Below are 12835 nucleotides of genomic sequence, written 5' to 3' on the forward strand. Positions count from 1 at the left end.
CGGGCGCGGAAACCAACGCGCCCGCGGAGCTGTGAGGGGAAAGGCGGGGGGGTGCGCTCCCGCCGGCCTCCGACATAACCCCCGGCGTTTGTTTTTTTTTCCTGAAGCCGGAACGTCTGCAGGGTTTGGGGTGAATGGATCTGAGGCGGGCAGGGGGAAACAGCGGGTGTGAATTCCCTCGGTGTGCCCAAGCAAACCTCCCGCCGCACGCCTGCGGCATCAGTACAAACACACGGAGCCTGCTGACCGCGAGCTTTCACTAAGAAGAAACAGGTACAAACCGGGAATAAAATGAACGGAACGCACCCTGAGCTCCTTCAATTCATGTAATGGTACAGTAGTTTGGGTTGGAAGGGGCCTTCGGAGGTCATCTCGTCCAACCCCCCGCCAAGGGCAGGGACATCTTCAACCAGACCAGGTTGCTCAGAGCCCCGTCCAGCCTGGCCTCGAACGCTTCCACAGCTGGGGCATCGACCACCTCTCTGGGCAACCTGGGCCAGGGCTTCACCACCCTCAGCGTATCAGCTGCCCCCAAAGCTAACCAAGGGTATGTCTAAGAGGTGGCTAACCTTCAATTTCTAAAAATGTTTTCTTAACAATTTGTATTTCAAATCGCCTGCGCTGTTCATTAGACTAGAGTTGCAGAGCTGCAGAATCCCCCACCGTGGAACTGCAGTGTTTATGTTCTTCACGCAGCCCAAATGGCACAAAGGACTTGCCCCACAGATGATAGGACGTACTGTTTACAGAGGTAACGAGTCACAAAATTTAGAGTGAGATTTTTCAAAAATGCATTTCTTTCAGAGCATGCAAGCTGTGCTTGTACAAATAGGACACTGTTAGCTATTCTACCTGAAGAAGCTCATTTGCCAGCATTTGCCGACCTGCAGAGCACAAGGCGATCCCTTTGCAATGAGCCAACCTGCTCCTTTTCTCTGCTGTAAACAGGCAAGTGAAATCTTGACAGTTTACACTCAAGGATTGTTCTGAAAGTAACTTTGCTCAAAAGCCAGCTTTGTACAAAACATCTGGTGAAAAAACTGCACTGAAACCAGCACCAAATCAAACATCCGCACTTACCTGTGTACTTACAAGCCTTATTGTGAATGAGCATTTCACCACTGTCCTGAATCAAAACTCTTTACCCGAGCACCACAAAAAGACACATGCTTCATGTTGCAAGAACAACCTTTTGTTCTCCCTCTGAGAGAAAAATTACTAGTGACTGGAATTTTCCTCTTACTTTACAGTAAGAAAAATCTTACAGCCATTTCACTCAAAGGAAGGTTCGCCGATAGCATATGTGTTCTGTTTCATGTGTAATCGTAGTTTGTTTTTCTTAATGCCACCTCTGTATACCATAAAGCCAATACAAGCCAAGAACCAAGTAACTTTAAGGCATTGTACGCCTTTGTCTTGCTTGGACAGAAAGAAAAATACATCAACACTTTAGCAATATGAAAAAGGTGCATACAAAAATAAGGTACATGGACTTTTGACTCCTGGGAACAGGTTAGTCAAAAAAGATGAGGGAATACATGTCATTCACTACAGCTGAGAGAAGCAAGGAGAACTACTAGGTCGACTGTTTAACTCTTTACTGGTATTTCTTAGCCTTTTGTCACAGTCTATCTTTGAGTGAACACGAAACAGCTCTATTTCAGGAGATGCCACACCACACACACAAAAAAAACCCAACCCAAAAGCTCCCATATCCTTAGCCATGTTTCTAAGATATGATATCACTGGAATTCTCTTTTTGAGGGGAGACGTAGGTATTTGTCAGCATAACCTGTAACTTAAGCTGCACCCTTTCACCTTTAAAATGTACTAAAGTTCATGAATAAAAGAGAAAACATCTGTAAGAAGTTTCTGAATGCATAAATTCCTTTATTGAAAATATTGTGATAGCACTGCATTACATATATTCAATATTCATAGTTTCAAGGGTCACAGAATTTTGATTGAACAACACTGTTTTGAATATAAGACCACAGCGTTTAGATATGCTCTGACAAGGATAATATAATGGAGTAAGTTGTAGGTAGCAATAGTGAAATGTATGTAAAATGTTGAACTTGGTTGGTTTGTTTTTTTTTTTTAAACTATTAAGTGGTCTGCCACCATTTAAAAGAGCAAACAGTATTAGATATTCCTGGTATCTTGAAAGCGTTATGCTGTTAGCGACTTCCAAAAATATTTTACAGCACTACCAGTAAGAACTTTATTTATGGATGCAGTAGACCACATAGAAGGGAAGTGTGAAAAGCTCACGTGCAGCGTGTTATAGCCTTACTGTATATAGCATTGGTTTTTAGACTGTGAAATTTATGTGCAGAATTAAGATTTAGTAATGCTCTTGAAAGAAAACTACTTGGCCTTTTTTTTTTTTAAATCAAAAAGGGAAGAGCAGTAACTACATTGAGTTGTATTACTCAGTTAATAATATTCCAAAATTAGACTGTACTGTTTTAACGCATGAAAACACACTACCGTTTCTAAACCCTGCCTTTCTCAGGACAATGGCATATTTGAGTCTAAGGGCAGGACAGCGTCCTAATGTTGGTCAGGCCTGGTTTGTGTAAACAAAACCAGAGCTTAATGGGAAAAGAGAATTCCTTAGCAAACAGTAAAGATTGCCAGTCCTCTGTCACACTCTCCCTATTTACTGAAATTTTCGTTTTGTAACATGGAGTCTTTTTCTCTTTAGCGTTGCGGGGGAGGGGAGGGAAGTATCCGATTATTTCATGAAAAACAAAGAAGAATATTTAGTTGCCCGTCAAATCCTAAACCAGCCTGTTGCTTCAAGTCTTTTTTGGGAAGGAAATCATATAAATAATTACTAAGAAAACAAGTATTACACTAACATGATCTGGCCTGTTAGGGAAATAGCATTCTTCTCTAAATCTCAATTGTATTTTCTCCTTAACAAATTCTTCAATTTGTAGAGAAATGCTCATAAAAGCACAGTGGGTGGCTTATTTTGAATCATTTGGTGGTGATACAGAAAAACAATCCTCTCTTAGAACTGTCCTTCATAAACAGTCAAATAATACAAGGGCAGATGCTCAGAGCGTGCTGTCCCAATTCTGTTGACTGCAACAGAGCTGATACAGTCTATAGTAGGTGGCAGTTTGCCCAATGTCTCCATACACTGCCAAAATAATATTATTATTCCTATTAACAGGAATGCGGCAGCAGAGTTAATAAGAAGCACTATCCACCTTCTCCCTCAGAAAAAACCAAAACAGAATTATGCACTCAAGTGTTTCTGCCAGAAAACAAACCCTCTAATTAGGGTAAAACAAAACCCAAATCTCATTTACAAAATAAAAATACAAAAATTAACGTCAGAAATCAAATAAATTGACTCAGAATAAACATCAAGGCATAAGAAACCTACCTGAAGAGTAACTATTTATCAAATTGAGATTTGAAATATTAAAAGGAAAAACTCATAGCTAATGCATTTACAAAAAAAAAAATCTGCTATACAATAACAATAAATAAAAAGATTTTAAAAACATGTTCCCTTAAGTGCTGTATACACCTATTTGTGATTCTTTTCCATGGCAAACAGTATGCTGTAGATTTTGGTAAAGTAACCTTTTATTTTTGGTTAGCATTTGTACGTTGAACATAAATACACATGGAATGTACTAGATAGTTATAGTTTTCCCACAGGATCTTTTTCACAGTTACAGAAAACGTTTTCAACCTATACACCATGAATGTTTTCATAAGCATTGTATCTTCGATGGAGGAGCGTTGGAAGTAAAAAAGACTTCAGACTGATCTCTTACTGTTCTGTCTTTACTGCCTCTCAAAACCAGCTCTGTTTTTTCTTGGGTTGGTTGGCTGGGGTTTTTTTGCGTAGTCATGCTCTGGTACAAACTTGAGGAAAAAGCGTGTAACATTGTGAGGCAGCCTGCACCTTCTAGTTAGCTTTTAAGTGCCTAATGGATCCAGTCCTTAAGGCAGTCAGTATTTCACTCAAATGTCCATACTTCTACATCTTGTATTATGAAATCTTCTTTCTTAGATAAGATGTCATTATTGAAGGTGCTGCAGGAGTTGCTTCGCCCATGATACAAATCTGCATCTAACCATAAGCCAAACCGGCCACTAAAAAGGAAATACACAAAAAAATTCAGGTTATATATAACAGTAAAAATACTGGAAGCTGTAGGAACAACCAGAGCAGCGACAAGGAGGAATCTAGGTAATTCTGAGGACCTCTTAGACTGAACGTGAAGAGCTGGCAAAGCCCTTGCCAAGAAGCTCGTGGAGCAGTCCCCTCGCTTTTGTTTGTGCCAGCGAGCGGGGCAGAGCGCAGGACCGAGCGTGCGCCCGCAGCCCTCCGTGCCGTTCAGCTGTTTGCACCGCCAGCTGTGGCTGAGGCTGAGACGAGGGTGCAGGCGTTGGGGTCCCTTCCTTGGCTGTTTGGATGTGGACTAGGCCCCTTCTGGTTTAGGAGGAGGAGGCGGGGTGTATATACACTCCTGATGCAAATCATGCCCAGATGTTCCGTGGTGCAGCCTGCAGTCAGCTTTAGTTAAGTCGTATAGCCTTAGGCCTTGATTTCATACCCACTGACCTTTGAAACTCAGGACCCGATTAAGAACTGTCTGTATCCTTGCTCTGTGTATCCATGGAATAATGACAATTTAATAAGGACCACGTGAGAAACCTTAGAAGCTGATGGCAAAACTGTCATTAGAGATTGTCTTTCAGTGGCAAACTGCTTCAGCAATGAGACACATATCTACCCAAAACATCTGGGGTTTTTTCTAGCTAAAAAAACCAAACAACAAACCCTACTTGCCTAACATCAGTCATTCTCCTTAAGCAATGGAAATTACTGTGGGTCTGTAACAGAAATCAGATTGCTGAGGTATCTGCCCTGAACAGTTTACTAAAAGTAAGTTCAGCCATTTTACTGATTAGTTTTCTTGCAACTATCATTGTTCCTAGTCTCATTTAAAAAAAAAAAAAAAAAAAAAAAAAAAAGTTAGCTACGTGATTTGAAAACCAAACATTCACTCACCCTCCACCTCCAAGCTCCAGAGAGCTGGTGTCTCCATTGATGAAGTAGGTGTTCTCCCCACTCCATTTGAATACCTGAGGAGGGGAAAAAAAAACAAATATATTTGGACTGTGAAAACTACTGGGGACTGACTCTTAGCAGGTATTTTTTGATATGGTCATATTTTATTTTATTTTTTTTTGAAGGGGGAGGAGCAAGAGGTAATAGGTAGAAAGTAAAGGAACAATACATACTTAAAGCTATGAACAAGGCACCCTAAACCTTTTTAGAATTCTCATTGCATCTCTAAATCAACAGGCATTCTGTTAAAAAGGAAAAATGTGTTCAATATTGAAAAATGCTAAGCCATGAACATTAAGGGGTACTTCAATAGCATTCTTATTTCTGGTTTGTTGCCACTTTGATCCTAAGCACATGTGAAATTATACCCTATTCTTGGTATCACTGCCTTCCAAGGTGAGTCTTTGACAGTCCACTCCTTACTCCTCCCTGCTTTCCCCTTCAATCCATTTAAAACCCTCTCCTCACCCTTACAAACTGTCCTCTCGGCACTTCAGATAATTACAGCCACTTTTGCTTAAAGCATTGCATTGAAGCAATGAGTGATTAACTGCATTCACCAACAGCCAGCACATCTTCTAAACTCAAATATGCTGTCTCCATAAAAATCTCATAAATGTTTCAGCAGTGGAACCTAAAAATCTTATTTGAGAAAGTGAACACCCACTTACCTTGAAATTTGGACAGAATGTGTAGAGGAATGTTTCACCAGTGCCATAGTAATGGTCACTAAACCTGAAGGGATGTGTAGCATATGCTCCAAATATCTGTCAGAATAAAATGATTAAAGTACTTTTGAGGATAGTGCAAAATTCAAGATAAAAAGCCCAAACATTTCAAAATACTTTCTAAAGAACAACTGAGATGGTGTTTCATGTTAGAAGAACCAACTAGTAAAGTACATCAGATGAGCAAGTACTCCTGCAAATCTTTTGTATTCTGCAAGTTAAAAGCCAGATGACAACAATAGCAACAGGAATGCCAACTCTAGGAGCTGCCGAAGTACTAGACCTCCACAGAGGCATTATTTGTGACAGCTTGTTAACTGAGATACCTAAGGAAGATACATCCATGGGCACTATTAAAAGGAGCACTCATTGCAGTTATGAAGCTGAGGCGGGTATTTCTATTAGTGCTGATGTACCTTCCTGCCTGTAAGTTTAGTTTAACCAGTAGAAAATATAAAAGAAAACAAACACCAGGGTCTTATTTTGGCATGATGTCACTTCACAGCATGACTAGCACTTCATAATGATAACTTTTTATAGTGTTGCCCTTTCAGTCCAACCCTCGCAGAACAAGCACTCCTTACCTGGTTGTCCATATCCTTGATGACAAGGAGAACTGGACTGTCGAGAGATGCTGATTTACGGTACAGAGTCTTCAAGCTAGTCCCGTGCTCCAGTGTACTGTACGCAAGCCGCCACGGATATCCCTGCACTCGTGCGGGCAAGCGCCGGGCAAGCTGGGCAATGAACAGGGGGAAATGGTTACATATTCAAAAGGTTGGGTCACAGGTGGTGCCCCAGACTATTCCCTTTCTGCAGGGGCTTCTGAGCCAAAAAACGGCTGTCAAGGGAACAGCTGATGCCAGCAGCTTAACATCTCCGCTTAACATGCATGTGGCCTTGTACTCTGAGCCCAACTGTCTGCATTCACATCACCTGTAAAAGAGATTTCAAAACTGGCACCCTCTCTCTGGGCACTGAAAGAGTTGCCAGTCCTCAATATCACAGCTCAAACTCCAGAGTTGCAAAACATAAAAATAAGCTTTCCAGGTGCGCCAGTCCACAGTGCACAAGGACACTCCAACATACTAAGTACTTTCCGAACTCTTAAAAAAGCATTGGTACTGCCTCCAGAAGGCAGAATGTCCCACACTTGGCAGAGACAGGACCACAGCTAACAAAGAAACTTGAGGTTTTTCTAGCCATACCTGCTCTATGTGCATATTCTCCAGGAGAGCGCTGTGATGCTTTAAGACAGGCAAAGTATCATCATCTTCTTCTTCATAGTAACTGCAAACGCTCTTTCGTCGTTTTGCTTCTTCTACAGTAATGATCTGAGGCAAGAGAACAATTGTCCAACCTAAAGCATAGCTCTTATGCTGTCAATCCTCTGTTGAAGCAAATTAATTTAAAACAACATACTCCTCAGCTGTTACACTCTGTGGAGCAAAACCACTGTATGGGATGGTTTTATCAAGCACAGGCAGCCTTAACCAAATAGGGAAAAACCTAGCTGGCAAGGTGTCTTTGAGACATCACGGCCAGAATTTCTTCACGCTCTGGTGACCTCCCACAGCTGTAGAGTTCTTTGGGATTAATAAACATTGAGGTAACCAGGTGACATCAGTGTCTGTCTCAGACATACTCGGTCCCAAGTCAGAAAGCTAAAGTGCACCTTCTGCTTCCGAGGCACACTACATGCATCTGAACTAGATGTCTCGTGGGACTCTAAATAAGGAGGACACAGAAGCTTCTTTGTTTTCTCTCATGCAGCTAGTTGAGTACGTTAATTATTTTCTCAGGTGCTAATGCATGAGCATTATACGAAAAAGTTTAAAATTTCACTTCTCCTTTTTATTAAACCAGCAACATTTTCCTGATTTTCTTTACTGACTCAGACATGGGTTTGTGTACACAAACTGAAACAGAATGAATATAGCAAAGAAGTAAAAACGTCAGTAAATCAGCTTGAACAGGTATTTCGAAGCTCTGTCTTGTAGGAAGTAAGATTTTGAGCATCCAGTTTATGCAAGTTCTTGAAAATACTAATTCTGAGTGTCAAGCTCTTTATAAAATACATTCTTAGTTGAAAATGATCAAACAGCTCTTTGGAAACTTCTACATATTCTTTTGCTTAAGACTTTATAAAGCGAGCAAATTGTAGTATTTTAAAAAGTGAGTCCATATAAATATTTCTAACATCAGGTTTGAATTTAAATACTTATAAAAGGAAGCACAGTCTTCTTTCCAGCAACTACAGGTAAATGCACTACCTTTTCCCACAAACCTAGAAACAAAATGAGAATCTGAGTCCATACGCTTCACACTTCTCTATAAAAGGACTCGGCAGTCTACAAGGTGCTGAGAGAGACAGGGGACAAACTCCGAACCCCATGCGGCACGGGCACCAAACAGGAGCCCAAATGGGGTGCGGGGCAGGAGCTGGCAGCACGGAGCTGACCGCAGACAGGAGGACACTGCCTCGCCCCTCGCTGGCCGCGGTCTGGGCGTCCTGGCTCCCTCCCAAGCTGGCAGAGGGCATCATCCTGCACAGCTGGCAAGCTGCTGACCCTGCAGTGCAGCTCGGGGCACTTAGCTCCGCGCAGCACCGGGAGATGAGACGAGGTGCACCGTGCCCGGCAGTGGGGCTTTACCTGGGGCTCGGTGCCACCATAGCAAATGGGAAGCAACAGCAAGAGCTCAGAGAGGAGGCCGCTGAGAAAGAAAAGGGGAAGCAAGGGGGCCTAACTACAAAACAAACAGGAAACCTTAAACCGCCTTCCTTCCACGAGCGTGTCGCCACAGAGGTCTTGGGAGCAGGAACCTCAAGATGTGGCTGCAGAGCACGCCGCGCCGCTGCTACACCTCCCTGCAAATATGGCTTCCAAACGACTTCCATGTTACACATGGATAAAGTTTTGCATAACTCCTCCGCACCTTCACGATCACTGCTTGAACTTGCAGAAGCTGTCAACAGCTGAGACAATTGCCAAGAAGTGCCTGGAGGTCCTACACACACCTGCCCCACAGGCGAGAAAGCAAATGCACTGGACTGACTCCAGGTGCAGATTCAACCACGCCACAAAGCACAGAAAGGAGCTTTTCACGAAGACCAGGACCGGTGAGGAGTTCACTGTGCGTCGGAAAAAGCCCTAATGCTGTCAGTCACACCTAGCATCTCCAGGGGGATGGGAGCAACAGGTCCGCTGCACGTGCTCACGTCCAGCCTGCGTTCCCCGGCAGACGCCTGAAGCTGAGCCCAGGGCAGCCACCCCGAGCGGGGCACCTGGGCACCGGCACTCCGATACACACAGCGGAGTTAGGAAAAGAGAAGAGGGCAGGACCACAGGGCAAAATCCAGCCTGCAGAACTAACGCTGTGACGTGCTCCTGTGCACCCGGGCAGTACGGGTATTCTCACCGGTGATACTGCAAGAGCTGTACGGCTGCATCCTGCCCCTCCAGCCCAGGCTCAGTGGAATCTAGTCCTGGGTCTTCTGAGACTGAAGAGAATTCTGTGCTGGAAAATTTTACACATGGCCCATTTCAGGGAAGGTTTGCACTGCAAAATTAAGATCGTTTAAAAAAACCCCAACAAACTTTCAAAGGAAAATGGTCTTTCTGCTTTTATCCTTGTTCTTTTTCCACCTCCTGAATGGTTATCCTTCCCTTCTCATCTCCCAGGCCATTTTTTTTTTTTTTTTAAACAAACACCTTTTTCATCTTAAATCAAAAGTATTCAACTCCTCTTTTGAAGACTATTTTCTAGGAGTAGTCTCCCCGTAGGAGTGGGGGGGAAATATCACAGTAAATCAATCAGCAACAGGTACCTAGCAAAATGCAACCAAACTCACAGACGTAGGCAACCACAGAAAACCCACTAACACAGCTGTAAATTGCAAATCAGCTCCCAAGAGAGACAAACCCCTCTCTTCACTGCATAGATACCTAGTCAGTCTGTAACTGAAGTGCATGTCTGAATGAAGTTCAGAGTCAACAACTGCAAGAAAAGGGATCTACAAGATCATATATTTACAGACCACGCAAAAGCAGAGACGGATGGAAAGAATCAACCACTACAGAAACTGGACCTACAAAATCTTTAAAGATTTTACGGGACTGAGAAAGCAAGCTACCTGGGGTGGAAATACCCTATTAAAATTCATCTGAGTAAGCAGCACATTTTTTACTAGGGCAGAAGTGCTGTATTAGATCCAAGTTGTTCAAACAGGGACACAGTTCAACATACCTCCACAAAAGGTTCCTCCTGGTCAGGTCTGGCATAGTAAAGAATTCGAATATTCAAAGGCATTTGTTTCCCTTTCATCATCTACCAGTTTATTTTACAGTATCGACTACACTTCCCTGCTCTACTGGCAAGAGCTCTTGCTCACAAGCATGACAGATGGCTACTGCCCGTGGCACGCTGTGATAAAATTGCTTATATGCTTCTCTGCAACCACACTTTCTATTTCCCCACAAGGGAGAGTGAAACTTTCACAGTAATCATGCCCAAATTTGGACTTTCAATAGAGATTTCCTGGCAGACCTACTTTAAATTTGTAAAGCCTGAATATATTACAAATAAAAGAGACACACCTTTAGAAGCAGTTTCCACCTAATTCTTCTCCCAATATATATTTAAATAAAACAATGAGAGACAAGCTCCCAGTGTGCCCAGATCCCTCCCGCCTCTGTTCTTTGGATCACTGGCTCTCCTCCTTCATTTTGGTTTTATGAAAATGGCATGCAAATAACAACTGAACAGTGAAATCTAGTGCAATATATGACTGCACTCAGCTCTGAGCAAAACAAGGAATGAAGACTTTTTCTTTTTTTTTTTTTTCATCTTGCAGTTCACAAAGCACCAACATTAAGAAACTACAAAACTGTAAAAAATAAAAGCAATTTGGGATTAGAGGTCATGTTGCTACATTTCAAATGACAAGCCCCACTCCCAAGCTCTACTTTTGAACAGGACAACATACTTTGAAGACAGAAATGCTTTAAAAAAAAAAAAAAAAAAAAAGAAAAAAAAGAGGGTAGTAGAATTTTCAAAACATGTTTATGTTTAAGACAAATAATCAGATCACTTCTTAAATTGCCATCAAGATACTTCCCACTTAGGGATTTATCTGTTTTTTAATGTTTCCTGTTTCCTTAGCATAGCAAGTACTTCAATGTTCAGAAATATCTATTAAAAAATACACGCAAGCTTATTTCCCTTAGAAACTAGGCTTTGTATGCACAAGAGACAGACAGATAACAGAGGCATGCCAAGTAGTTAGAACAGACTGCAAAAGCCCCCATATGAAAGATCTGAAGTCCGAGGATAAAACTTACCCACCTTACAACCAATATTCAAACAGTATTGCTACGTGCACCTGAGAAGCAAGGGTCTGGCACATCACCACATTTCAACCAGCACGCAGGAGTCTGTGTTGGTGTTAATGTCTACATACACATTTTGGAGATTTTATTTGTAACACATAAATACAATGCAAATTTAGCAATGCTGACAACATACACCTGTATAGTTTTACAAAAGGCTAACATCGCATAACCAGAATATTTACACAACTTCTGCTGGTTGCACAGCAGAGAGCTCCCAGTTGTTTGCCTGCTCTTTCTAGGGAGAGAAGAGATGTCTGAAGGAATATGAGTACATTTGTGAGACAGATAATGAGCCTTGAAGAGACTTCTACACGAAGCAGCAAGCATTATACAGAAACACCATAAAAATCAGCAAAAGAGAAAGTGCTGAAGTTCTTAACAGAGGATGCACACTCTTCATGTAAAGGCAAAAAGCACTCACCTCCCAGCTTTTAGTAGTGGGTTCACTGAAGAAGTTGTCTATCATGTCAAGCTCCTCCTTTTCTACCACAACAAACCCTTGCTCTTTGGCATCTTTCCCATATATTTCCGGTGACCACTGAACAAAAAATGTGTACAAGTGATCCACCCTGTAAAGAGAAGAGGAAGACACAACCATTGTTCAGTGGTCCCTGAACACAACACTATCATGTAGTACAGAGGTTTTGCCCAATTACAAAAAAGGGACAACCACACAAATAGGATACCCATTTACTTCCACCCTCACACACCACGCAAAGCAATAGCTCCCTCCACCTGGCAGCCTGAAGCACTTCAAGGTTTCTCTGCTTTCACTCTCCATAATATATTTTTCTCCTCCCTTTGCTATACACACAGCCAAAGCATCATGGGAAAACTAAGCGGTTTGTCCAGTCCTACACAATTCATATTAAGAAGTCACATTGATTAGTATTATGTCATACACACAAAAGCTAAGTCCATAAAACACTCACTTAACTTATTTAGTTTGACCTCCAGCATAAAACAAGCGATAAGAGATCACCAGTAAAGTCTATATCACATTTCTAGCTGACCTCTAAAAGTTATAGAGACTAACCACGAACCAATTCTTCATTCTCAGCATAATGAAAATAAGCAGTCACTGACAGCTTTGCTAATGATGTATCACCAGCAGTGTATGCACTTCTGTAAATGTAGTCAGCTCTCAATCACCGTCTTTAAAGAGTTCTTTGACAACATCCATAACAATCAGTGAAAAAATTTCTGAATAAGGACTTTAAGTATGTGCTCATTTTGGCTGGGACAGAGTTAAGTTTCTTCACCCTAGCTGGTATGGGGCTGAGTTTTGGATTTGTGCTGGAAACAGTGTTGATAGCACAGGGATGTTTTCGTCCCTGCTGAGCAGGGCTTACCCGGAGCCAAGGGCTGTTCTGCTCCTCACCCCACCCCACCAGCGAGCAGGCTGGGGGGGCACAAGGGGTTGGAGGGGACACAGCCGGGACAGCTGACCCCGACTGACCCAAGGGACATCCCAGACCATGGGACATCATGCTCTGTAATATAGAGCTGGGGGAAGAAGGAGGAAGGGGGGGACATTCGGAGCGATGGCGTTTGTCTTCCCAAGTCACCGTTAGGCATGATGGAGCCCTGCTGTCCTGGAGATGGCT

General features: G+C 42.5%; 1 protein-coding gene across 3 annotated transcripts in view; it reads right to left on the reverse strand.

The window, feature by feature from the left end:
* Positions 1–1873: 1873 nt before the first annotated feature.
* NCOA7 (nuclear receptor coactivator 7) overlaps positions 1874–12835 on the reverse strand; it is a 52599-nt gene continuing 41637 nt past the window's right edge. For 2 of the 3 annotated variants that reach the window (XM_010562508.1, XM_010562509.1), the window contains 6 exons: positions 11650–11797; positions 7044–7169; positions 6420–6572; positions 5779–5874; positions 5048–5121; positions 1874–4125 (listed from right to left, as the gene is read on the reverse strand). In XM_010562508.1, coding sequence (XP_010560810.1) covers positions 3990–4125; positions 5048–5121; positions 5779–5874; positions 6420–6572; positions 7044–7169; positions 11650–11797 — 733 coding nt within the window. In that variant the 3' untranslated portion in view covers positions 1874–3989. Of the gene's footprint in view, positions 4126–5047; positions 5122–5778; positions 5875–6419; positions 6573–7043; positions 7170–10083; positions 10377–11649; positions 11798–12835 lie in introns of those variants that run through there. The other variant, XM_010562510.1, reaches the window with a different exon arrangement.

Source organism: Haliaeetus leucocephalus, unplaced genomic scaffold (assembly GCF_000737465.1).
Source record: "Haliaeetus leucocephalus isolate CR32 unplaced genomic scaffold, Haliaeetus_leucocephalus-4.0 Scaffold160, whole genome shotgun sequence".
In the NCBI taxonomy this organism is placed as follows: Eukaryota; Metazoa; Chordata; class Aves; order Accipitriformes; family Accipitridae; genus Haliaeetus; species Haliaeetus leucocephalus.